Source organism: Balearica regulorum, chromosome 5 (genome assembly GCF_011004875.1).
Source record: "Balearica regulorum gibbericeps isolate bBalReg1 chromosome 5, bBalReg1.pri, whole genome shotgun sequence".
NCBI lineage: Eukaryota > Metazoa > Chordata > Aves > Gruiformes > Gruidae > Balearica > Balearica regulorum.
This window is the reverse complement of record NC_046188.1, coordinates 55,054,295-55,078,031: the sequence shown is the minus strand read 5'-3', so window position 1 is coordinate 55,078,031 and position 23,737 is coordinate 55,054,295. Positions and strand designations below refer to the sequence as shown.

Below are 23,737 nucleotides of genomic sequence, written 5' to 3'. Positions count from 1 at the left end.
AGACCAAGAAACTGGTTTTCAAGCTAGCTTTGCTGAGGCAGCCTACAAAAGCAAACGGAGGACAGCAACATGCTGTGAGAGGCACCACGCAGCACCATGAATCCCTACAGGATTCCAAGGTGGGAGATGGCTCTGTACAACATACTGCACTGTCTGCAAAAGAGGGTGTTTAACCACCAGGCTCGTCACTACGAGCTCTGTCCCAGCTAACACAACCAGAGCCCATGCTTCCTGGGATGTTATGACGTGTAGCATTTTCTGCCTGGCAGGCAGAGCAACACCAAACGTAGCAGCAGCCCTTCTTTTGCCCAGAGTTTTCTAGTGGAAAAATGCAATACACATCAAGGCTTTTTAAGGCACCGTAAGGTATAGTCCACTATGACCATGATCTGATGGCAGAATAGGCAAGGCCATGTAACCGTTACTAAGCTCACTTCAGGAAAACAATCCTTGGATGTCAACAGCTAAGTCAAACAGCAGGGCCTTGAAATGTTGAGATTTCAGCTTCCACTGGTCATAACAAAGGATAGTTACACTGAAACATCTTCCAAATCTCAGAAGGAAAGTGAAATTACGGTTAAGCTGACACTGCATAAGCCAGGACTGTTTGTAAAGAAACCACATCATACACAGTTCTGTAGAGGAAGAAAATATGCAACAAGTTTTATTCAGCGTAAGTCCACCAGCACAAAGATTACAGGAGATAGAAAGTGCATTAATAAAAGCTAGTCTTTACCAAAAAGAAAATATATTATTGATTCAAAATATCTTACACTTGAATAATGTAATAACTTATTCTGGGCACCTACTGATTAAGAGAAATATCAAGAGAATGGCTGCTTCATAAGGAAATCTAATTTCCCAGTTAAAGTCTGAGAATTTAATAGAGATCACTGAGTCCAGCAGTCTTCCTTGCTTTCTGCATTAATGCCCTCAGCTGGAACTGCTTGCGAGACAGAAGACGTACATGCTGCAAAAAAAAAAAAAAAAGAACAGCTGGCTATTGGGAAAGTTTTGATATAACCTTAATTATATTGCAATACAAATTTTCAAAGCATAACACATTCCATGATCCAAACAGGATGTTAGGTTTTTTGGAAACTCTAAATGCATTAGTCAAATAAATGGCATTTTCTTGGCTTAAAATGACTTGCAGATGGCTACCAAATGCCATCAGTATAGTATATTTTTTGTGATTTTTAATTATTAACTCTGCACATATTCTTACCAAAAAGAAAAGTAGTAATGTGTACTTCAAGGTGAAGTCAGACTAATGCACTTCCCATGGGGCAGAAAACAGTTCTTTTAACAGTAGATAACAGAACGAGCAAGCTACGTAAGAAGAAAATAACGCGTCTCTACGTAGTGCATTGTACACCGGATGTTAAAAGTAAGGCTTACATGGTAACTTGGGGTGAACCCCAACTGTTTAAAAAAGGAAAGACTGGTAACTCTTGTACCCAGTAGCCCTAGTACAGACTTTAACACTTAGCACACCGATCTTTCCAGATCTAACAGCAGCATTAATTACTCTGACATATACATTTGGTGTAGTTTTATTCCACATTAAAAAATGTTTTTAATCTTTTCACAATAGCAACAGTTCTGGTTTTATTTCATGTGCCATCACCATGCACATAAGTTCTAAATAAAGGAAGGTTATTAGGTCAAACGTTATGAAAACTTTCAGCAGTAAGAACAGCAAAGAAAGGGAACAAATTGTCCAAGAAGGTCTCTGCCATAAACGCAAGACTAGCTGGCTTTTTTTTCTTTTCTCTCTACAATTCTAACACTCCACTGGGCTGCCTCAGCAAAGGCACCTATAGAGTGCAAGTGAAAAGCAGTCTGAATACTCCAATCACCCTTACAGTTAGTTTCTTCAGAATGAGGATGCAAGCCCAATGGAAAGCTTATGTTGACACTGTTGCACCCATCTAATGACAAATTCATATCTATAACGCTTTTAAAATCGGTCTTTTATCTTAATTCTGAAATTCCTCTTTTAAAACTTATGTTTCAACATATAAGTACTAATGTTCTTACAGGATCCTCTTCAGTGAAGAAATCACTAACACAAACAAGCTGAACAAAAGAGATCAAAGTATTTTAACACATTTAAAATGCACATCTTAAAAACATCCCGAGAAACCTACCTTTAAAAAGACATCTAGATCTATCACTCCACGTCTCAATGCTTCCCCAAGATAGAAGATGGTGTCTTCAATTGCATTTTCCTCTGCATATAAGTTCAGGATCTGCTTGTAAAGTGGTGCCGTAGGAATAATAACTTCATCTATGTCATTATTTTCTGACTGACTTTCCATTTTCTCTAAGGCAGAACTGAGCTCCTCATCCTTTTTCTTGAGAAGTTCAATGTTCTTGTCAACTTCAGCCTGAAAACAATTAAGATATTTACTTCTTAGTTCTTGAGAGCTGAAAGTCGTCTTGTGATACAACTATCAAGATGAAAGATTTTTAGACATGCCAGTTGATTCCTTACTTCTCTACTGATCTCTACTACGATTTTTACAAGAAAAAAAAAAAAAAAGAGCTACCAATCTATACATTTTGGATTCTTTCATTTTTAAAAAGTAAAGGCTGTTTTAGATAATGTCAACCCACTGCCAATTTATAACTGTAGAGAAGGCATGCTAACAGTCTTTCAGTATTTTGAAGAAGCCGCATAAGGAAAAATAACCATTTAAACTAGCCAAAGATAATAAAAGCAAAGCCAAAATAATTATTTTCTTCAGAAATATGTCTTTGGGACTAAGTTCCTACACAATTTTGCTGAGCATGGATCAAACAAACACTTAAATGTATTGACAGGAAACAAAATATGCTGGCTTTACCCACTAATGGTAACTGTAATTTAACTGTGTCTGTATGAGATATATCTTCTTTTGCTACTTTTCAATTTGCTTCCTGGTATTTTTGACGTCCCACAGCTAACACACTGGAAGAGACTGTACACCACTGTGCTCTTCTTCCCATCACTCAAAGCTGTACAGACTATCATCATATTCCACTCTCTCTGTCTCCACTGTCTTTTTTCTAGACTGAAGTCCTAGCTCACTTAGTCATGTTTTATATGGAAGCTGTCTGATATGCTGGATCATCCTTCTTGCCTTTGCATCAAACATCTGCAGTTCTATTACGTCCTTTCTTTCCAAAATAGGAAAGACTAGAATTACACACTACATTTAAAGTGGGCACATCATAGATTTATACATATGGTATACGTAAATACTGGTATCCCCTGTTCTTTAGTCCTTACTAATAATTTATAATTTTTGTTTAAACCATATCTGAGCACTGAGCTGTTTTCAGAAACTGCTCACCAATCCCAAAATCTTACTCCTAAGCACTGATGCAAGGAGCAGATGGACTAAGCAGATGATGTCAGGCCTTAATGAAAAACTGCAGGAATTTCTGAGCATACTGAGTAGGAGAGACTCTTGTCTGGGAAAGGAAAAGAAAAGTCTGCAGGTTATACAAGGAGGCTATGACTGAAATCAGTGTCTCTGCACTAAGACACTGAAATGTTCTCCAGTATTGCTGTTACACATTATTACCCAGAAACTGAGACATAATTATGAAATCAACTCACACCACTGACATCTTTCGCAGGGAGGATGGGGAAAAATAATACCGTTCCTCTTCTACTGAACAATGACATTTGTAAGATACGTGCAGGACAATGCATGTTACGGTCACTGCTATTTCTGACATGCTTCAGTCTGAACACATGCCCCTCAATTGGGAAAGAGAATATATATTTAAAAAACAATACACTGGAAGCTTTGATATTTCTATCATGCTTAATAATGAATTAATTATGTGCTTCTGTTCACTACTAGGAATACTCAGACACAGAGCTATGTTTCATCTCAGCTTACCACTTCTTGATCCAAGCGAGTTACCATCTCTTCCAGTTTCTGGTGTCCTTTCTTCAGGTCCTCTTCCGTCCGTTTCAAGGCGTTGAGTTCAGCCTGTGCACGATCCATTTCTTCTTTCATCCGCCATCTCAGTTTATCACTGACTGCCGAAATAAGGGAAGCTCGAATGGTATCCTCACTGATAGTTCCATCTCTGCTGGGTCCTGTGCAAGAAAATTCACAAGCATAAAATTAACTCTGTTCTGCGCTGGCTTCAGTATAAAGCCAGTTTAAAAAAAAGTGACTAACTTGCTGTATGCACTTTAGCAATATAAGGCAGTAAAAGACACTGTTTTCCATAGTAATTTCCAGAAGCACTGAAGAGACCACAGTGAGATAAAACACATTATGACGTACACAAGTAAATTTAAGAGTATGCATTCATTCATTCGTTCATTCACTTTACTATTCCCATATCCACAATCTTCTTTTAATTCAAAAATGGGCTGGCCTTTTCCCCTGAAGTCTACAAATGTTGTTAGTCTGAGTCTCTAAAAGAAGAACAAATCACTGGTAAACTCTACAGGAATTAACGGATACATGTATTCAACCACAATTAATGTAACGGCTGGCTTCAGACAGGGAATTTGCCTATAGGCACTCTATCTTGCATCTTGCCAATTACTGGTTGGTTGGTTTTGGTTTTGTTTTTTTTCTTTTAAGATTAATACAAATAGATGAACACTAAGCTAACAAAAAGAATTTAAATGAAAAAGATCTTAACTGCTGCCTTTTTATATTTCTGGATATCTAATAGCAGGGTCTGTTTAAGTGACAAATTACTGGACAGCTTCAAGTGATTAAAAAGCTATAATATGATCTAGTCTTTCCAATTGGTTTCACAGTTATTACCTTTTAGCCATCCTAGGGCAGATATGGGATGGCAGGAAAACAATCAGCATGAATATAGAACATTTGCTGCTGAGGTAATCTTACTTTAATGAGCAACATTTATTAAAAGATTATTAATCAAAATGAGAAATGCTAATCAATCTGTTAAGTATATGGCTTATAAATATGTTCTAGCAGACTAAAATCAGATGGCAGTCTTTTAGGTACATGTTCAGCGTTAGACTAGGCCTATCATTACTTTTTTTAAACTTCTGCAGCATGGTACTATAATTGGAGCAGGGTGGGGGGAAGCATGGTTTATAAAATTAGGTAATGGCACCTATGAACACCCTGTAAAAATTCTCTCTGGATAAAGTACTACTTTAATGTTAGTTGAATAAAAAGTATTAGTCAAGCATACAGAGATTCTGTGGAATTAGTTGTACAATTCAATGCTAACAAAACCAAGCTTAGCTATTTTAGGTGAGCATGAGACAGTGATGACATACAATTTGATTGCAGGTATACAAAATTGCCAATTTCACTTGGTCCAGAAACTCAGGCTAGTGATTTTAGTAGCAGTGAAACAAACTATTAACCAATATTTTTCTAGTATTATGTAACTAGCTTCTATAAATGATCAATGTTGCAGTTAAACATCAACAGAGGCTGCTATGCAACTGACTTACAATAACTGAGGTTACTACCTTTTTTGATTGTTTTGTTAGCTACAACTTGTAATTTCAGTTTATTACATCACATTTCAACACAGCAATACTAGAAAATACGATAGAAGAAAATAAATTCTCTAATATATTTCATTAGTCCCTCTCCCTCTGAAGCACTAGAGGCTTTCACATTTAAGACTGAGTATTACTATTGCTTTTGCAAATCAGCCTTTCAATGAGATTACCTAATTTCAAGAGTCTGCCACTAACACCTTTTTAAATAGAAAGGTAAATCCTTTATGTCTGTCACAGGCAGTGCTGTGCATCCGCAGACCCGGAAACTTGGATTGCTCTAGAGAATGTAAAGTGGCTACTGGTTGCAGAATTGTATCCGTATTTATCACAAACCACTTCGATCACTCTTCTATGGGAAAAACTGGAGTGTCACAGTTTCCCCATGCTTGTGCCTCACACCTTTTAGATCAGTGAAATTTCAACTGCATTGTAACCACTACTAATAGGTTCAATAGCGGGTTTTATGCCTAAACTTTCCAACTTTTATGGATTCAATGTAGAAAGATCTGAAGTTCTGTAACTGGAAAGAAAATTTGCAAAAAGAAACTTTACCAGACTGACTTTTTATCCAGAGACACAGTTATCAAAACCCCGAAGTTGTTATGGCATTACGTACATCATATTTCCTACTACTCCAGATCTCAAAAAATTACAAAGGGAAAAAAATATTCAACAAGGCTCCTGTGAATCTTACATAGCTAAGACAAAACCATTAGCATATCTTTTGTTTTTCCTTTCCAAAGGTTCAGAAAAGCCTCTCAAATCAGCTGAAATCCAATCAACCTCTTCACCTTTATTAATAATCACAGGCCCTCAGAAGCAGCAAAAGTGAACAAGCAACTCAAGCCATACACTAATTTTGCCATTTCAACACAGTAGTTCAAAGATTGGTATTTTTAGAGTAAATTACACTAAGATAAACAGTGATAAATATATTTTTGAATACATTATTGATAGTACTCAATAACTAAACTATTAGCTAGAAATAAGATTACAATAATTTTACTACAGTTATTCAGGAAAAGGGTGGGCTGTTTAGTGAAATTTCAGCATTACACTTGTTTTGGCATAGGCAGGATATCTTCCTGATAATCAGCAACAATCCAGAACACAGTTTAAAATTCTAAACTCTGCCTTTAGAAACAAGCAGCTGAATGGAATAATTAACAAATTTCTGCTTATTTATCATCATGATTTTTAAAATAAATAAAAAATTCTATTTGGGGTGTCTGTTGGTATTGTTACACTAACAAATGCAGATTGTTGTTGACAGGACTGCACACCTCAGAATCCTTAAAACATTCAGAAGCTTTTTTGGACTTCTGCTGCTAACAGAACAAGACTGCATAAATTTCTTTCTCTTTCCTATGCCTTTTACTCTGTTCCTGTCCACAAAACCTACACTAAGACAGATATGTTGAAAAATAAAGCTATGCAGACAACATGAGGGGAACTATGGGAAGATGCACGTCACACTTACTAATCCACCAAAATTCTTCTAAAATTAAGAAAACATCAGATTTTGATAATTACTAACGTGAGCACTTTACTTACCAATTGCACCAGAATATGTGGATTTTTTAAAAAATAAGCTAATTAGATTTGGAAAAAAGAGACTGACTTATTAATCAACTGGTGCAAAGATAGCCTTATGAAAATATAAATGTCCCAACACTTGATTTGATTTACAGTTCTGGCTTAAGCAATTTGCCCTGTTGCCATTCAACAAGATAATTTTCGCTATTTGGTTATCTTTCTATTAGAATTGGCAACAGAAGCTGCCAAATAACACCATACACTCAAACCCAGGAATTCATCATTACTGCTTTTTACAAAAAGAAGAAAAGAGTAGTACTTTCTACAATGAGAAGTAAACTTCAACCCAGTCAGTCAAACTATCTGGGACAAAGAGCTTATTCACTGTTCAGGATTTCCTGTTTAAGGCAGCCAATGTAAATATACATGTTCCTAATCAAAACAAAAAGGTCCAATTTCACTTCAAGAATAGCATTAGCATGATTTCAGTTACTGTTTAATTTACCTAATGAATTATTCTCTAATACAAAGTCAGAAAGAGCTATCAATTCTACTTCCCCCCCCCCCCCCCCCCGATATCCCTCACTCTGGGAGATCTTATACAAGGCTCACTTTAACAGCAAAGGAGGACAGAGGAAAAAAAAAATAAATCACAATACACCTAACACAATTAAAGTTTACATAGAGGTGAACAGATAGGAAGAGGTCTTTGAACATATATAAAGGATCATTTTAATACAGCTCAATTAGATTTTATGTATCTTCTTAAAGAGCATGAACCCGTAGCATTTTCTGTCACTTCCATAATTAGTCTGGCTTGGGGAAGACCTTATGGCACGTAGCCATTAAATCCACAGAGCACTGAAACCCTTAACCTTTAGCGGGCAGAGTCTGGTTTCAGAATTGACCTTACAGAATCATCAAACTAGTAACTGCATTAGAAAGGTAATTAATGGTGGATGATTGAGCAGAAAGAAAAAGCCTGAAGGACTATTTGAAAAAAACAGCTATTATTAAAAACTTAAGCTACTCTGAATGAGTATTTTCATACAATTCAAACTAAGGTCACCATACAAAACACCCCACCCACACAAAATTCTAAAGTTGTAGCACCTGATAATGGGCCTAAATAAACTATCACAATAAACCACAGCCAAACAATCTGTATAGGAAAATAAGCATTTTCAGTTGAAAGAAAAAAAACCCCAAATAACCATGCTGTAAAAAAAGCCAGTACTGTAAATACAGTGGATGATTAAAGAGACATGTTTGCATTTCATTTGGGACAAGAGATGAACCATGTATAACAGGTGTATGACTTTTACCTAGCTACATCAAATGAATCAGTCTAATGTTAAATTGCCACTACAAAATCTGGCATTACAACATCAGATCAGATGATCTAACTCAGGACTCGAAGAGCCTTCTATGATATTTGGCAGATATTCCACCTCTGTTCATCTTCACTGGGGATGAAAATGAAGGAAATAAATTAAATAGGAGATACGTACATTTTAAATTAACTCTCTACTACTTAAAAGCAAAACTGGATCTGTTTGAGAAAGATGCTGCAGAAAGCTGATGTTCCCTGGCAAGGTTCTTATCACCTCCCTACACGAGAGCCAGTGGAGACCATTAATTCTCCAGGACCCAACTACAGTCCCCCAACACTGAGAACTGTTTGACGTAAGTGGGACAGCACCTTTCTTGCAGTGTGCGTGGTAGACACACGTCACCTCACAGTGGAGATGACCACTGAAACGGCCAACAACTTTCAGAGAAGACTCTTCTAATTCAGATGGCTGAAAGAACTTGGACACAAAGGATGAGATCAGGCACAAGAATACAACTTATGTTGTTTCCAAATTCTGTAACAACAGAACAAGTCCTCAAATATTTTAAGAGTAAAGTAGAAGCATCCATCTTCCCTTGCCAAGCTGTGAACTTGCTTTGTCCTCATAGATATGAATGAAAATTTCAAAATACACACAGTTCTGGAGGGAAGAATGTGCATAAATAACCAGAAGTTCACACATTATATGAAGAATTGATGGATGCGCTTTTAAATTACGGCACAAGAGACTACAAATGATTGATACTCTGAACAAGGTCACAAAAGAGTCTATGTCCTTACCGTTTAACTGCTCCAAAAGGACTATCATCAAAGGGAAAGTTACTGCACCAACTTCCTACTTAACTAGACGACTTTTAGTACTGGTTCCCAATCTGTTACGCATACCCTAAAAGTGAGGTGCAGAGTGGAAACCAAGCTAGTGCATTTTCCAAGAAAAGGGCCACGGAACAGCAGACTGGGAAAAGATACCTTAGATCTTGCTGCTGAAGGGAAGAAAGTAGGTAACAAGTAGGGACCATTAAGAAACAACAGTGAAGAGGCTGGAGAAGAAACTCAGTAAAAATGAAGCTCATTTTGAACGCATTGGAAACCTCTGCTTTACATAGCTATGACTTCTGAAGTAAAGAAAGTATAAATGAAGAGTAAACAAGGTGAGTCCAGGAGATGATTAAATGAGGACAAAAGCATTTTTATAAACCATGACCATGAGCAGAACAACGCAGACAATCAAATGTCACCTACAGTTAAAGGGTGAGAAAAAAACTTAAGGTAGTTACATATAGTGTTCTTCAAAATATTCACAGAGCACACACAATGCATTGCACAAAACCAGGAATTTATCAAGTTCCTGACTGAATAAAATTTAAGGCAAAGGACATAAAATGTATTTTATTCTTTCTTTGAATAACTTTTTAAATTGAAGATCAATACTTTGGAAGGTCAAATTAAGAACAATACATTCCTTTTTCCATTTTCTTTCTTCATGTATCAGTTGCAGAGGGAAGCTTCACTTCAGAGAAATCCTTTCAAAGCTACTCACCAACAGTAGTCACAGGAGGCTGAGAAGGGTAGTACTGAACACTAGTGGTTGCTGGAAATGTAACACCACCCGGATAAGGAAAGCTTGGGTAGCTGTTTGACAAAGCAAAATATACTAATGTTATGTAACTATTTGTAAAATATCATCCATGTATATTATCTTTACGTCACATTTGTTTACATAATAAAATGCTTAAATTGCAGGCCAAGTTATACTTTTTTCTCTTTTCCTGTTCACATTAACATCTTTCACAATTTGTATTTCTGGTATGACTTAAGAAGATACCATTTTATCTGAAACCCTATCTAGTTATAGCCTAACATATGGATCACTCCAAATTCTCTTCAACCTCATCATCTTGCCATGCGCTTTCTAACTTGCCATACAAAACCCCAAATGTATCCAAAAGAAATTATTCCAGCTACAAACTCACAAGCAGCAATTTCAATTTAATCATTTTTAATATGAGAATAGTTAACAAGATGACTGTTGAACTGCTTTATGTAAGCCTAAAGATGTTGTGCAATATATGGCTGCAAGATGAAACTCCTTCAGAAATTCTCAGCCCTGCTCTGAAGAATGAAGGAAATGAGAAGTATTCATTTTTCACTGAAACAATTGTGAGATGACATATAACATGACAGTCTTCAATACCTTTCTAAAATACATTTACTATCAAGTAGAACAAGGACTCACATTAGTCAGTAGCAGACTGACAAACACAACACTCTGGATACAGCAGAGTATTAACCATGGCTATACATAAACAAAATGGCCCAAGAAAACATGTAAAATATAAAATAAGCATATTCTGTGCCTCTCCAGGTAATTGCAAATTCAATAGTTCTTAAAACCTTTCTGTTCATTCATAAACTATATTATTTTAAAAATAGTTCCTCTATTATTCATTTTTATACAAACATTAAGAGCACTTTAAATAAACATATTTAGGAAGTAAAAACTTGCTGTAAGAACTTAGCAAAATCCCCATTTTTCACTTCTTAAAACATAACACCCCACCTTCCTAATGCTTAAGGGGTTTAGATTTTTTTTTTTTTTTTTAATCAGAATGTTCTATACAACAACTCTTCATATGCTCCTAACACAAAGTCAGGACATACGGATATTAATAATAAAAAGAATTAATTACGATGTGAAAAATGTAGGTACACGCTAGGAGGCAGCAGTCAGCATCTTACTATTTGCTAAGACAGAACTGCAAGTCTTCTGGAAAAGTTTTATTCCAAACTATTTTATAATATACTTAAAGTCTTGGTTTATAATAATAAAAAGCTTTTAAAATAATTTTGTGTCCTTCAAATTCTCTTAGAGCGCTCTGAATTAAGTCCACATTTATGCCGGAGTCAAGGTTTGTATCAATCCAGCAATTGTTTTGTTCAGTGTTTTGAGTTGCTAATTACCCTAAACAATAATAACAATGCTAATAGAAAAACCCCAACCTGTAGGGGTACATTTCTTTCTATATCATGTAAACATATCAACTTTATAAAAACTAATCCAATATATGAGTGAAGCAAGCTAATCTGGGAGCTAGGTAATAATTTTCAAAGCATGTTTATCACCCAAGTATATTGTATTTAAAGCAAGCAACACTAAGAAAGCTAAACCTTTCTCAAACTTTATTTTGGCTACTGACAAAGATTTGGTCCTCACTTTTAAAGAAAACTGCTAACATGATAATTATACAACAAATATATCATAAGAAAATACAACTAAGACTAGATACTATTCAGTGAAACTGTCTAATATGTAAATAATGATGGCTTAAAGGGGTTCTTACCTTGGGTTTGGAGTGCTTCCTGCTGGATAGGTAGGTATTCCACCTGGGATGCCCGGCACATAGGAAGCTAAATAAAATAAAGATTTTGTATATTTTTACTTTTCAGAAGTTTAATATATATTAAGATCACATATATATATATAAAGCTGCAGTAAGATGCTTAGTATAACACATAAAACAACAAGAGTAAGAGAAGTCATTCTATGGCCAAAACCCCTCAAAAACGCGCACCCTGCATCCTCTCACACCATCACTCCTCACAAAACTCCCAGATGTTTCCCACACTGCTCTTGTGCAGCTTGGCAAGAAGGACACATGCAGATGTTTGTTGTGAGCTATCTCTGTGCCAACTGATCATGGCAGCTGCTTTCCCTCAAAACATGTAAAAGGCTAAACTGCAGTGGACCTTCCCTCCATGTACTGACCAGTTAGAATTTCCTTTCTGTATCCAAGCACATTTTCACAAAAAGCAGAAGTATTTTGCATTTCTGATGATTCTACCTCTACCTATCAACTGTGGTCAAAATATTTTCAGAGTATTTTGTTTGGAGGGAGAGTACAAGAACTGTAACTGAAGTCAATTACACATTCCTTAGAACAACTGGCTGGAACACCTTTCACTGCATAGTTACTTTTTTCTTAATCATTACTTTAAACTAACCACTGCATGGATAAAAATGGATATTGATTTACAAATGCATAACAAGTAGCTGTATTAAGTAAAATGTGGATGCATAAGAAAAAGTATCTGCAGCTAGGGAACTCAAAAAAAAAAAAAAAAAAGGGCATGTTATTAAAGACAACACACCTGAAGAGCTGTCTCCATTTTTTATATTAGCTGAAAAAAAAACCCCAAAACTTTTCCAATGTAGCCATTGTTCTCTATTCACTAAATGAGTGCATAATTTCAGTACCTTCAGAGTAGCTAGACTTCACAACAGTGGATTAGCTGTTTAGCAATCCAACCATGTTCTTATCCAGTAATTTCCGCTATTTAGAAGTTATACTTTAAAAAAAAAAATTATCAGCACATATAAATGTCTAAGGCTTTAACAATCTTAGCAATTTTAAGTTTCTTCTTGGAAATCTGACAACTCTATTATAAAAATTATGTTTCGAATATATTTATTCCACATTTCTAGTAATTTTAGGAAGATTACATCAAATAGCTGTTTGGTTTTTTTAAAGTCGAGCTATTTTTCATCCTTGAATGCTTTTGAATGATTCAATTTTTTAAAAAGGGCTTCATTTCTTCTTAAACAGTATATCTAGAACTCAGAAAAAAACAAACCTAAATATCTGTATAATAAGGAAAAAATGATTACACTAGTAAAACTAAGTGGCTATTAAGAATACGAAAATCCCAAAACACTTCCACTAAAATTACTTCAGCTATGCTAGCATTGAGTGACTACAAGAGTAATCAAATGTGTTTCAATTCATGGTCCTTCCTTAAAGCACAATACAGATCACAGTCTCTACTAAAACTATACTTGTACTGACACCCGCTGTTCTTGGAAAATCAGAACAGTAAAATCATCTAACGCTCTTATAGGTAGGCCCGCACTAGACAAGCTAAAAAGTCCTAACCACTTACCTTTAGCCAGCTATCCTTAACGGTCCCATTTATGTTTGCTACCCCTTTTCTCACATGTTAAGAACCTAAGACCTTGATAAAAATGGTTTCCGCTGGAAATTGTAATGAATAGTACTTTGGCTTTTCAGATGTAACACTATGATCTGATAAAAGCTGCATTTCAACAGAAAACAGACACAGCCTTAAAAATACAGCAATAATATATAACCCCAAATACAGCTACTCTACCATTAAATTAATGTAGAACTGTTATAATATCATTAAACAACCTGCAGCTAATGTGTTCCCCCTCCCCCTCCTGCTTGAGTCTTTGGCTTGAGTAGGTCTATTCTGATGCTTTGGTTTGGTTTTTTTCCCCCACCCAATACAGAGTCTCCTCTTGGAAAAATTTCTAGGATTTTCTGTTTTCCACTTCCCATTTTTCACCCACCCACCTAAAGTCTTGAAAATTTTTGCAAGAAAATACAAATGGCTACTAAGTCAGAGTACCAAAGAAGAAGAAAAAAAACCCCAAGAGTGTGGGCAGAGGAAACACCAGCAGTATGCTTTTGCTTATGAAATCAATGGTTGTAGGAAACTTAACATATGAACTTGTATCATCTGTATAAAAAAAAAATTAAAAATTAAGATACTGTTATCTGAATAATCTATTTTTAAGGGTATCTCTGAATGCTGACAGGTTACTGGTTTTGAGAGGATTGGGGGGGTGTTTATGTGTGTTTAGTTCTTTTTTTTTTTTTCAATACAAACTTGATTTTTCCACGCATTCCAAAAGCCAAAACCACACACACATTCTTCCAATATAGTTCAAAAATATTAAGTAGAGCACAAGTGAATTCATTAGCCAGCAATATAGAAAGTCATTCTGAAGTAGAATACATCATTTGTTGACAAACTATGCAGCACAAAAATCACTTTGGAATATTAATATGAATTATTTGTAGAAATCAGTAGCCATGACCACTTACTAGTTGGTGGGCCTGTTGCCTGGTATGGTGGGTAGCTCGATGAAGCGGTTGGCCGAGAAAAGACTGGAGGTTCCTCACCAAACACAACAATCATGACCTGAATTAGTTCTAGCAAGTCTGACTGGGGCTGTCAGGATAAGCAAATCACAAGTTGTTGATTTCACTAACTGACAGTTTAACTGACTATAATAACAAATTTATACCATTTCATCAGTTCTCAAAAGCCATTCGTTATTTCTGGGGTTTTATTTTATATATACATGCATATTTAACTTCCTTTCTGGATTCTTTACAGACACCAAACCCAGCCAGCTGGTATTCAAAACGGTATAGCAAAATACAGCTGCAGTAGCGTTTACACTCAGAATAAACTGGGTAATACATCGTTCCATATCAACTGCAGGGCAATAAATGACTGAAGATGACTGTGTGTGATTATAATAATTTTAAAAAACTTTAATCCACTCTCCAACATGAAAAAAGTACAGATCATTAAGTTTTCAGACATTTCAATTTCATACAGCATATAGCTTTCGCTCAGGTTCAGAATTGCTCAAGAAGAAAAAATATTCCGCTAAGGAGTGGCACAAACCTCCTTTAAATATAGCTTCTGAGTTTATAACTACATTTAATATCGGCATGATTTAATTTCGCCAAAATAATGACAAGCATCATGAATGCAGAACCAGATTCAATATCCTATTTACAAATTTTCTTAGCTCTATAATTCACTTCTTTTTACCAACCTTTCAAACAGAATGAATTCTGTATCACCTGTATCTCAGATGATCCTCCTGTTTGTGCAAGACCTACATCCTGATCTGGGCAGTCATTTTCCACTATTACCATAGAAGTGCTGAACTACCACCCATGCTTAATATATTCCTGTTAATCACTTTTATAGAACTATGCATCTTGTACCATTCTTCTGACCTTGTCAGCACAGTTTAACTTCTTTACAAGTCCATGCTTTGGTCAAAACTTCTATGAGGCCTGCACTGCTCAATGCCTTTATTTATTGGTAAAGCAAGTACAGTCACATACTCAAAGCTCCAGCAATGTCTACATAAACAAGTCCAAGTGCTCATACAAGTCCATTTTAGTCACAGAGATTAATTTCACCCCAGAGATGTTTCACAAAACTTATAATTTCCCTTCCACAAATATTCTTATCTCTGTTATCTTGATCTTCACATCAATGTCCTGCCAGGAAAGGATGCCTATGCTGCACTGTTTAATCAGACAACCTGTAACTAAAGATGCAATTAACGAGGCAACAGAATGCAGCATACTGAACTTGAAGACATTATAAATAATAAGCAGTTGTTTTCATTAAAAAAAGCATTTAGGATCTCAGATAAAGAGGATTATGTTTTTTGTTTAAAATGATACAACTATCTAAAGGAATTCAGAACAGAGCAATTTGAGGATTTCAATTTTCCTATACTTACATATTTCCACTCATGCAGATAAGGAAGGTATATCTTTCCATTTGCATCAACATGCTTCCCCGTTTTTATTGTCATAGAGCTAGTGGGTTTAACAAAACAAATTGGGGGGTTGAAGGGGTAGGTGTCCAGCAGCCACAAGCAAATCGGGATATTGTATGTGTTACCTAGAAAAGATATTTGGAAAGATTTTAACAGTTACTCCAACTCTCTAATTGTCATCTTCTATCCAGATTTATAAAAAACTCCTAAACCCAGTAAATTCAAATGCACAGAGTCAGAAGCCGAAGCCTACTAATAACATTCAACGAAGAGCTCACAACATGGCTATGAACTCAACATTTTTCAGAACAATTTAAATTTGATTTACAATTATCATTTATCACTAATACATTATCTAATACAAGGCAACATTCCTCCACCTAGGGAGGAACAACACCATGCACCAGTGCAGGTTAGGGGCTGACCTGCTGGGAAGCAGCACTGCAGAGAAGGACCTGGGAGTCCTGGTGGACAAGAAGTTAAGCGTGAGCCAGCAATGTGCCCTTGTGGCCAGAAAGGCCAATGGTATCCTGGGGAGCGTTAAGAAGAGTGTGGCCAGCAACTCAAAGTAGGTTAGCCTTCCCCTCTATTCTGCCCTGGTGAGGCCACATCTGGAGTACTGTGTCCAGTTCTGGGCTCCCCAGTTCAAGAAAGACCAGGAACTACTGGAGAAAGCCCAGTGGAGGGCTACGAGGATTATTAGGGGACTGGAACATCTCCTGTATGGGGAAAGGCTGAGAGAGCTGGGTCTGTTTAGCCTGGAGAAGAGAAGACAGAGGGGATCTTATCGATGCTTACAAATATCTAAAGGGGAGGTGTCAGGACGATGGGGCCAGACTCTCTTCAGTGGAGCCCAGCGACAGCACAAGGGGCAACGGGCACAAACTGGAACACAGGAAGGTCCATCTCAATATGAGGAAAAACTTCTTCACTTTGAGGGTGACAGAGCACTGGAACAGGGTGCCCGGAGACACTGTAGAGTCTCCTTCTCTGGAGATACTCAAAATCTGCCTGGACGTGATCCTGTGCAACCTGCTCTAAGTGATCCTGCTTTAGCAGGTGGGTTGGACTAGATGATCTGCAGAGATTCCTTCCAACCCCAACTAATTTTAATTATTGTTAGCTGCAGCAATAAATTGTTTACAATCCTCATTCAATTGAGAAGCTTGAAAAATGTACAGTACTGAAAGAAAAAGAGATGTTACAGACCTGTACAAGACTGAAGTGGCAATGCTCAACATAAAAATTTTATTCCACAGCAAAAATAGGGAATAATTTCTTTAAAACATTATACTTTGGACAAGTGAAGAATTTAAAGAAAATTGTGATCACCAAAGTAGTGAAGTTGAATCAGGACAAATCTAAATAGTTCTTCGTGTAATTTGGGAAAATAATGGTGGTGATGATAACTGCATACCTCTGTAAGGCACAGGAATGGTTCCACTGAGGCTCATCAACTCCCTAGACGAGCCATCGTTAAAAACTGAAAGGGAACAAACAATATTTTTAAAACAAACACACTTGCTCTGTTAAACTCTGTTCAGATTATAACCCATCTATTTGTTAGCATTAGTAGCCCCTGGAGAGGGACTGTTTACAAGGGCATGTAGTGATAGGAGAAGGGGTAATGGCTTTAAACTGAAAGAGAGTAGATTGAGATTAGATATTAGGAAGAAATTCTTCACTGTGAGGGTGGTGAGGCACTGGAACAGGTTGCCCAGAGAAGTTGTGGATGCCCCATCCCTGGAAGTGTTCCAGGCCAGGTTGGATGGGGCTTTGGGCAACTTGGTCTAGTGGAAGGTGTCCCTGCCCATGGCAGGGGGGTTGGAACTAGATGATCTTGAAGGTCCCTTCCAACCCAAACCATTCTATGATTCTGTGAAGTTTTCAGATGTTACACATATATAAACTCAACTTAAAAGGTTCTGCTCATGCACATTTATGGACTAGCAAACGATTGTCTACAGTCAGGTAACTTCTTATGAATAACCTATTTCTGAGAAACGAATGACTAATTATTGTCAAACTACCTTCACTACAAATAAAACTGTTTCCTCGTTCAGAGACCAAGTAAAACATGTTGGAACCATGCAAACTGTAAATCATACAAATTGCTGCAAAGATAATCTGAACTCAAACTTAATTTAAAAAACAACTGTCATTTTAAAATTACAAAGAATTCCTTGTGCTTTCTCCAAACAAACAGGTCAGCAAGAATACTGAAAATTACTGGGCCATAGGCATTTATTACATAATCAGTAAAGGTAATTTAACCAAACAATAATATACTGAAGGGGAAGAAATGCATAGCACTTGACTCACTGCCACATCTTAGTCTTAGTTCACAAACTGCATAGGAACACTGACCACAATTTACTGAGTCGCTGTACTTAGTTTTCCCATCCTTCCACTGCAACAGATTATTCTTGGCTGAATAAATCAACTTCTGGTAATAAAGCTTTTATTTTCCTAATTTCACCTGAAAGTTTCTAGTCATACTTCAAATGCAGCTTATCATGGACAATTATTTTGGTACTAATGTTCTGCAAAGGCAGGTAGAACATGTTGGGACTTAAATGGGGGAATATATTTCATTATTAATATAAACTTGAAAATTATCTGAACAGCAATGTAACCATTTTCTTGTTGCTCATTTCTTTGCTCCAAATAGTATCAATTATCTGGAAGTGGTTCTGTGTTTCGGAGGCAGCTTAGAGTTAGGTAAGACAAATGGGCTTCTTGCTACAGCTCAAAGTTATCTGCAATTCGGATCACTGTCATTATGCAAACTTACTATTCCAACCGCAGTCCTTTCACTATTGTTTTTGACACTCCAGTCGCTGCATGAATTTTTATTTCTGTGACAGCTGCTGGTTTGCAGCTATTCAAGTTGAAATTAATTTATCTTTTACCTGCCTGTGTCCCTTAACAGTTCTCAATCCAGATTTAGAATTTAGAAAGCAGAAGCCTATAAAGTCTCTGATGATGTATTAGTAATATAAATTAGCTCACAAGGGAATCCTACAGGTGACAGTTAAAAAAGAGGTGATCAGAAGGAAGATGACCTCAGCAGGTATGATGGCTCACTGTAGCCTGTGAAACCATGCCCTCAGTCTCTGGAGCTGACCCTAGATATCATCATCATTTAAACACACTCAAATTTAGTCAGAGCCTTTAAAATAGCTAACAAACAGTGATTGTCATCGTTAATTTCCATCACAAAACCCCTCATTCCAATTTTCTATATACTTGACTCTTCATACTCTTCATACTTTTAATGAAGTATTTGTTAATTGATTTACAGTTCTTTCTAAATAGAACTCTAAAATTATCTTTATATGACAGCAAAGCTGAATTTGTAAGATACCAGCAATCTTGGGTGCCACCTACTGATATGGCACCATTGAGCGATTAACTAAAAGTTAAGCTCTGAAAAATGCAACACTTCTTGTCATGTCAGATAGACTCAGTAATATAGAAAGTTTATTTTAGAAAATAACTGTCTGTTTCTAAAGAAGTACTGATATCAAAGATCAAGATGAGAAATTCAAATTATGTTTTCTAGTTTTAATCTCCTTTTTCCCCCACAAAAACTACAAAACATATCTAAACCATCAACAATTCAGTAACAAAAATTTTCTCATGCACAGACTAACCATATGAATCCATGACAGGTTTGAGGTCCTTGTACCGAGTAATAACACTGGTTGTCTCCTGTACAGTTAGGTCTCTATACTTATACTGCAAAACAAAAGAGAAAGAATAACTTTATAGACTAAATTTTCAGTGTAATTTCATTTGGTTTTCTTTTACCCAATAGACTGAATTTATGAGAGTTTACATTGATATATGGAAATTCTTCACCACTCTTATTTTGGAGTAAGAATTTGTTTCTCCATATTATTTAACTGAACACTGCCTATATAGCTTTCCAAACTTTAACAAGGTGTCAGGATGCTTTTAGTCTTAAATAAGGTTCCATACATCAAGTGATTTGGGGAAAGCTATTTTGCATTTTCATTCACATTCTACCACAACCAACAGTATCTGAGAGATATATGTGGATCTTAAAAATGCATCTCCGAACAAATATAGTGACCTTTTGAATATTCCTGATACACAGCTATCTAGGATCTGAACCTCACAGATATCTTTCATACCACTTTTCAAAGCATCACAGTATTTATCAATCATTGATCAGTATTTTCATGTATTTTATCAGAAAGCAGACATTTCAAAGCACAATATTATCAGTAATAATACTGATTTCACCCTCTTCCTTTTATCAGGAGCAGGGAGTAACTTGCAGCACAGATCGGTAAGACACAGATACACTACTACAGAATTTAAGAGTCTCAGAACCATAATCCACAGACAACAAAGGAGATGCTCCTGGGCAACAGAGAGCTGTTTCACCATGGGGCACAGTTCTTTAACCTTCTAGCCATTCCTTCTGATAACTACCACTAAAACGAAAGCTAATGTCATCCCCTGACAACGTTATCATCGTAATAAAATTAAAAAATAATTAAAATCTTCAGATGTCTTAAGGAACATTCTTTTATTCAACTATGGTAGGAAGACAAAGGGTCCAGCACAATGCAATGTCTGATACCCAAAGAACACAAACGTTAACAACATCTGAACAAATTTAGATGTTATCCAAGAGCAGAGTGTGGTGTCACAGCTAAAGGTCACCTTTGCTCCAACAAACGCTCATGCGTTGTGAAGTTCAGAAATTAATTCTTCTTCCTATTATCTACAGAGATTGACAAGGATGCTACTCCTGGGCATGATAACTCCTATTTAATGAGCAGAGATAAACACACCATGCCACTTCCCATAATGCCACCTCCGTCTACAAAAAGCACCTGCATTTTGGGGGATGCTGTGACTTCTCTTCCTGAAATGACCAAAGGCAAAACAGCCACACGGTCAGTCTGCAAAACACTGGTCTGTGGGAAATAAAAGCAACCCCTCCAGCAGGGAGGCCTGCGTGTGCAGGGAGGCACCAGCATAGAGGTCAATCGGCCAGAGGGTCAGGGCAGCCCTCGGATGCTGTTTTGATGGCAGGCCTGCAGCAAAGCATCACAGCCTCCACTGGACAGTGGGTGCAGGATTGGGAGCGTGCAAGAGGGGCTTGACAAAAGAGAGACAACTTTGCTAGCATTTGAGTACATTCCTCCCTCCTTCCCCAACACCTAGCAGAAGCAAGAAATAGGTAACACGCATTGCTAGGACATGGAGACAGAGGTCTGAAATTTTGGCTAGGCCAGCCAGAGATCAGCAGTACATATGTGTTACTACAGCATGAAGGAGAGCATGTCACCAGCTACTTTCAAAAGTAAGAGGGGGGGTCTTTTTATGGGAACATACCTTATGGTACAGGATATAGACTCAAGAAGACTGGCATAATCACTATTAAAAAAAGAATTGGCTTCCACTAACAGAAGCTCCTAAGAAGCACAAGGATTCAGAGTCAGGATTTAATTCCACTTTTGGCACAACAGTCTCAAGTCAGTTTAGTCAAGAAATACATAAAACAATGCCTGCCTGCTCAGCAGACATACTGGGAGTCTGCTACATGGTGGCTGATAGAGTTGATAAAACTTAGATTTGGTTATCTGAGGTGCTTTAAAAAATTAGGTCCAACACCTGAAAATAAAAAAAAAAAATACTTTTATGTGTCTCTTAAAACTTAAAAAAAAAAAAGTATTGCTGCAAATAGTTTTTACACTGACTGATGCATAATTACTTAGTAGATATAAGCTTGTAAGATTCCAGCTACTGCCACAAGCAAAATTCAGTGCTACATGAGCTATTATTTTCAGTACTTGGATCCAAATAACTACAAAAGGCTGAAGTTCTGTATATTAAAATGACAGAGTAAGATGTTTTTCCTAATGAGAATGATGGCTTTTCTAAATTTTTTTATTATTTAAATCACAAAGTATACTTTTCTGTGTTTATTCCTCTTTTCCATTCTAAGGAGTACTAGAATATTACAAGACAATCTTTTCCTGTGTTCATATAGTAAGTTGAGCATTTACAAGAAATGTCAAAACCTCTTTAGAAAATGTAAGATCTTAGTGATTTCTACAAAGGTAACAAAAATTGGTTAATTTCAATTCTTAATTTCTAAACTTTTTTTTTCCTCTTCCATTCTTGGCAAATACATCCTCCTCATTTTACATATCAGGAAACAGATCACAGAGAGATGAAGCTTTTCAAGATCAGACAGCAGGTAAATACCTGAAGTTAAATTAAGTGCTTATGTTGACCCAAATTAGGGTTTAAGTCTTTTGTTATCTCACATACTGAGCCATTCAATATGGGAAATATCACTAAGCTTCCCTCTATAGAACAGAAAGTGTAACTATTTTTGAAAAATAAAGTAGTGAAATAGTAACTTCATTTTTCATCAGCTACTAAGTACATTGCACTTTGAACTTTCCTACAGAAAGTGAGATAGCATTGGGGGTATAAAATGGGCTAGTGTGGGGGAAAAAGGACACGGGACTACCTTAAAATCTGTTTCTTCTGTGGCATAGTGGTAATTCATTTAGGGAAGACAGGTGTATACAAATACATGCATGATCTCACTTGCTGACACTGAGTTAGTATTCGGCACTCGTTTTCAAGCCAATAAAAAAATTTGCTTCTGATTCCATGGAGGTGGAAGACCCTTTAATGAAGTTTCTTCAGTTTTGATCACATCCTCGCCTATTGTATTGCATTTGAAAATGGTGCAAACGTGATGACTAAATGGTGTTAAAAAAATCCCCCCCAAGAAAACCATACCCCCTCCTAAGTATTCAGCCTTAGGGGTTTTTGTTCCAAGCTGCTAGACAAAGCCCAGTTTTCACCTGAAGAATGGCACAACTACACATGGCTCTGTATGATTCAGTGATTAATGATTTACCTTCCAAGAGACTTTCTTGTTTCCTTAAACAAAGGTGTTAAAAAACCCACCCTTGTCCTAGTCAATGAAGTTAAACTTGCCTTCCACCGTCATCTAAACAGTGAATGTAAATGACGCTATACAACCCTGTGCAGCTCTGATCCACTTTGATGCACAACCTCAGCAAGACAAATGGTTTCCATTCCGCTTTTACCGGCAATACCCTAACCCAAAACTAAAGTTTCTTAGCACTACAAATAACGAAACACACTAGGTTTTGGTGCACCATACTCCCCTTTACAAACTAACTCAATTTACAGCCTTCAGGTGGCCGGACACAACCCTTCCATCACTGCTTCGCCCGGCCGTCGACACAACCGCCCCCGGAGCTCCCCGTAGGCTGCCGGCCCGGGACAAAGCCGCAGGCTGGCGACGTGAGAAGGGAACCGGGAAAGGGCAGCCGACCGCTCCCAGGGGCCAGCACTAAGGCTGAAGCAGACACGGGGCCCCCGCTCCGCCCCTGGCCCACGCCAGACGCCGAGCGGCCCGCACCAGGCCGCGGGCAGGACCCCGCTCCCCTCCGTCCCGCCCCTCGCTGAGGTTGCCGCCGTCTCGGCCCAGAGGCCGTCCGCCCGACGCATCAGGGGTGGCCCGCAGCCGCCTAGCCGGGCCGGCGGGCAAGGGAAGGGGCTCTCGGTGTCCCCGGCCGCACCATTACCTTCGCCAGCATTTTTTTGAGCTGGCTCTCGGAAACCGCCATGGCGGCCGGCCCCTCCTCCGCCCAACCGCCACTCCCGGTGCCGCCGCCGCCACACACCGGCCCGGCCCAGCCCAGCCGCCCCTACATAAAAACAGGAAGCGGCCGCGTGAGCCCACTTCCGATAATGACACCCGCTTCCGCCCGGCCGTGACGACACTTCCGCGGCGGGACGAGGGTGTTGCGTCACCTAGAGCAGCGGGACCGGGTACGCGGCCATAGCGGCAGAGACGGGGTGGTGTGCGGAGAGCGGCCAGCCGCGGCCCAGCCTGGGCCCTTCG

General features: G+C 37.7%; 1 protein-coding gene across 1 annotated transcript; it reads right to left on the bottom strand.

Annotated features, from left to right (window-relative positions):
- Window positions 1-633: 633 nt before the first annotated feature.
- On the bottom strand, window positions 634-23,617 carry TSG101 (tumor susceptibility 101). The gene is made up of 10 exons (XM_075755004.1): window positions 23,418-23,617; window positions 19,455-19,539; window positions 17,216-17,281; window positions 15,760-15,923; window positions 14,309-14,435; window positions 11,744-11,810; window positions 9,943-10,034; window positions 3,900-4,102; window positions 2,154-2,393; window positions 634-970 (listed from the first exon to the last, which is right to left on the bottom strand). Exons 1-10 carry the CDS (start codon window positions 23,457-23,459, stop codon window positions 881-883), a joined length of 1,176 nt encoding a protein of 391 aa, XP_075611119.1. The 5' UTR covers window positions 23,460-23,617; the 3' UTR covers window positions 634-880.
- Window positions 23,618-23,737: the final 120 nt, after the last annotated feature.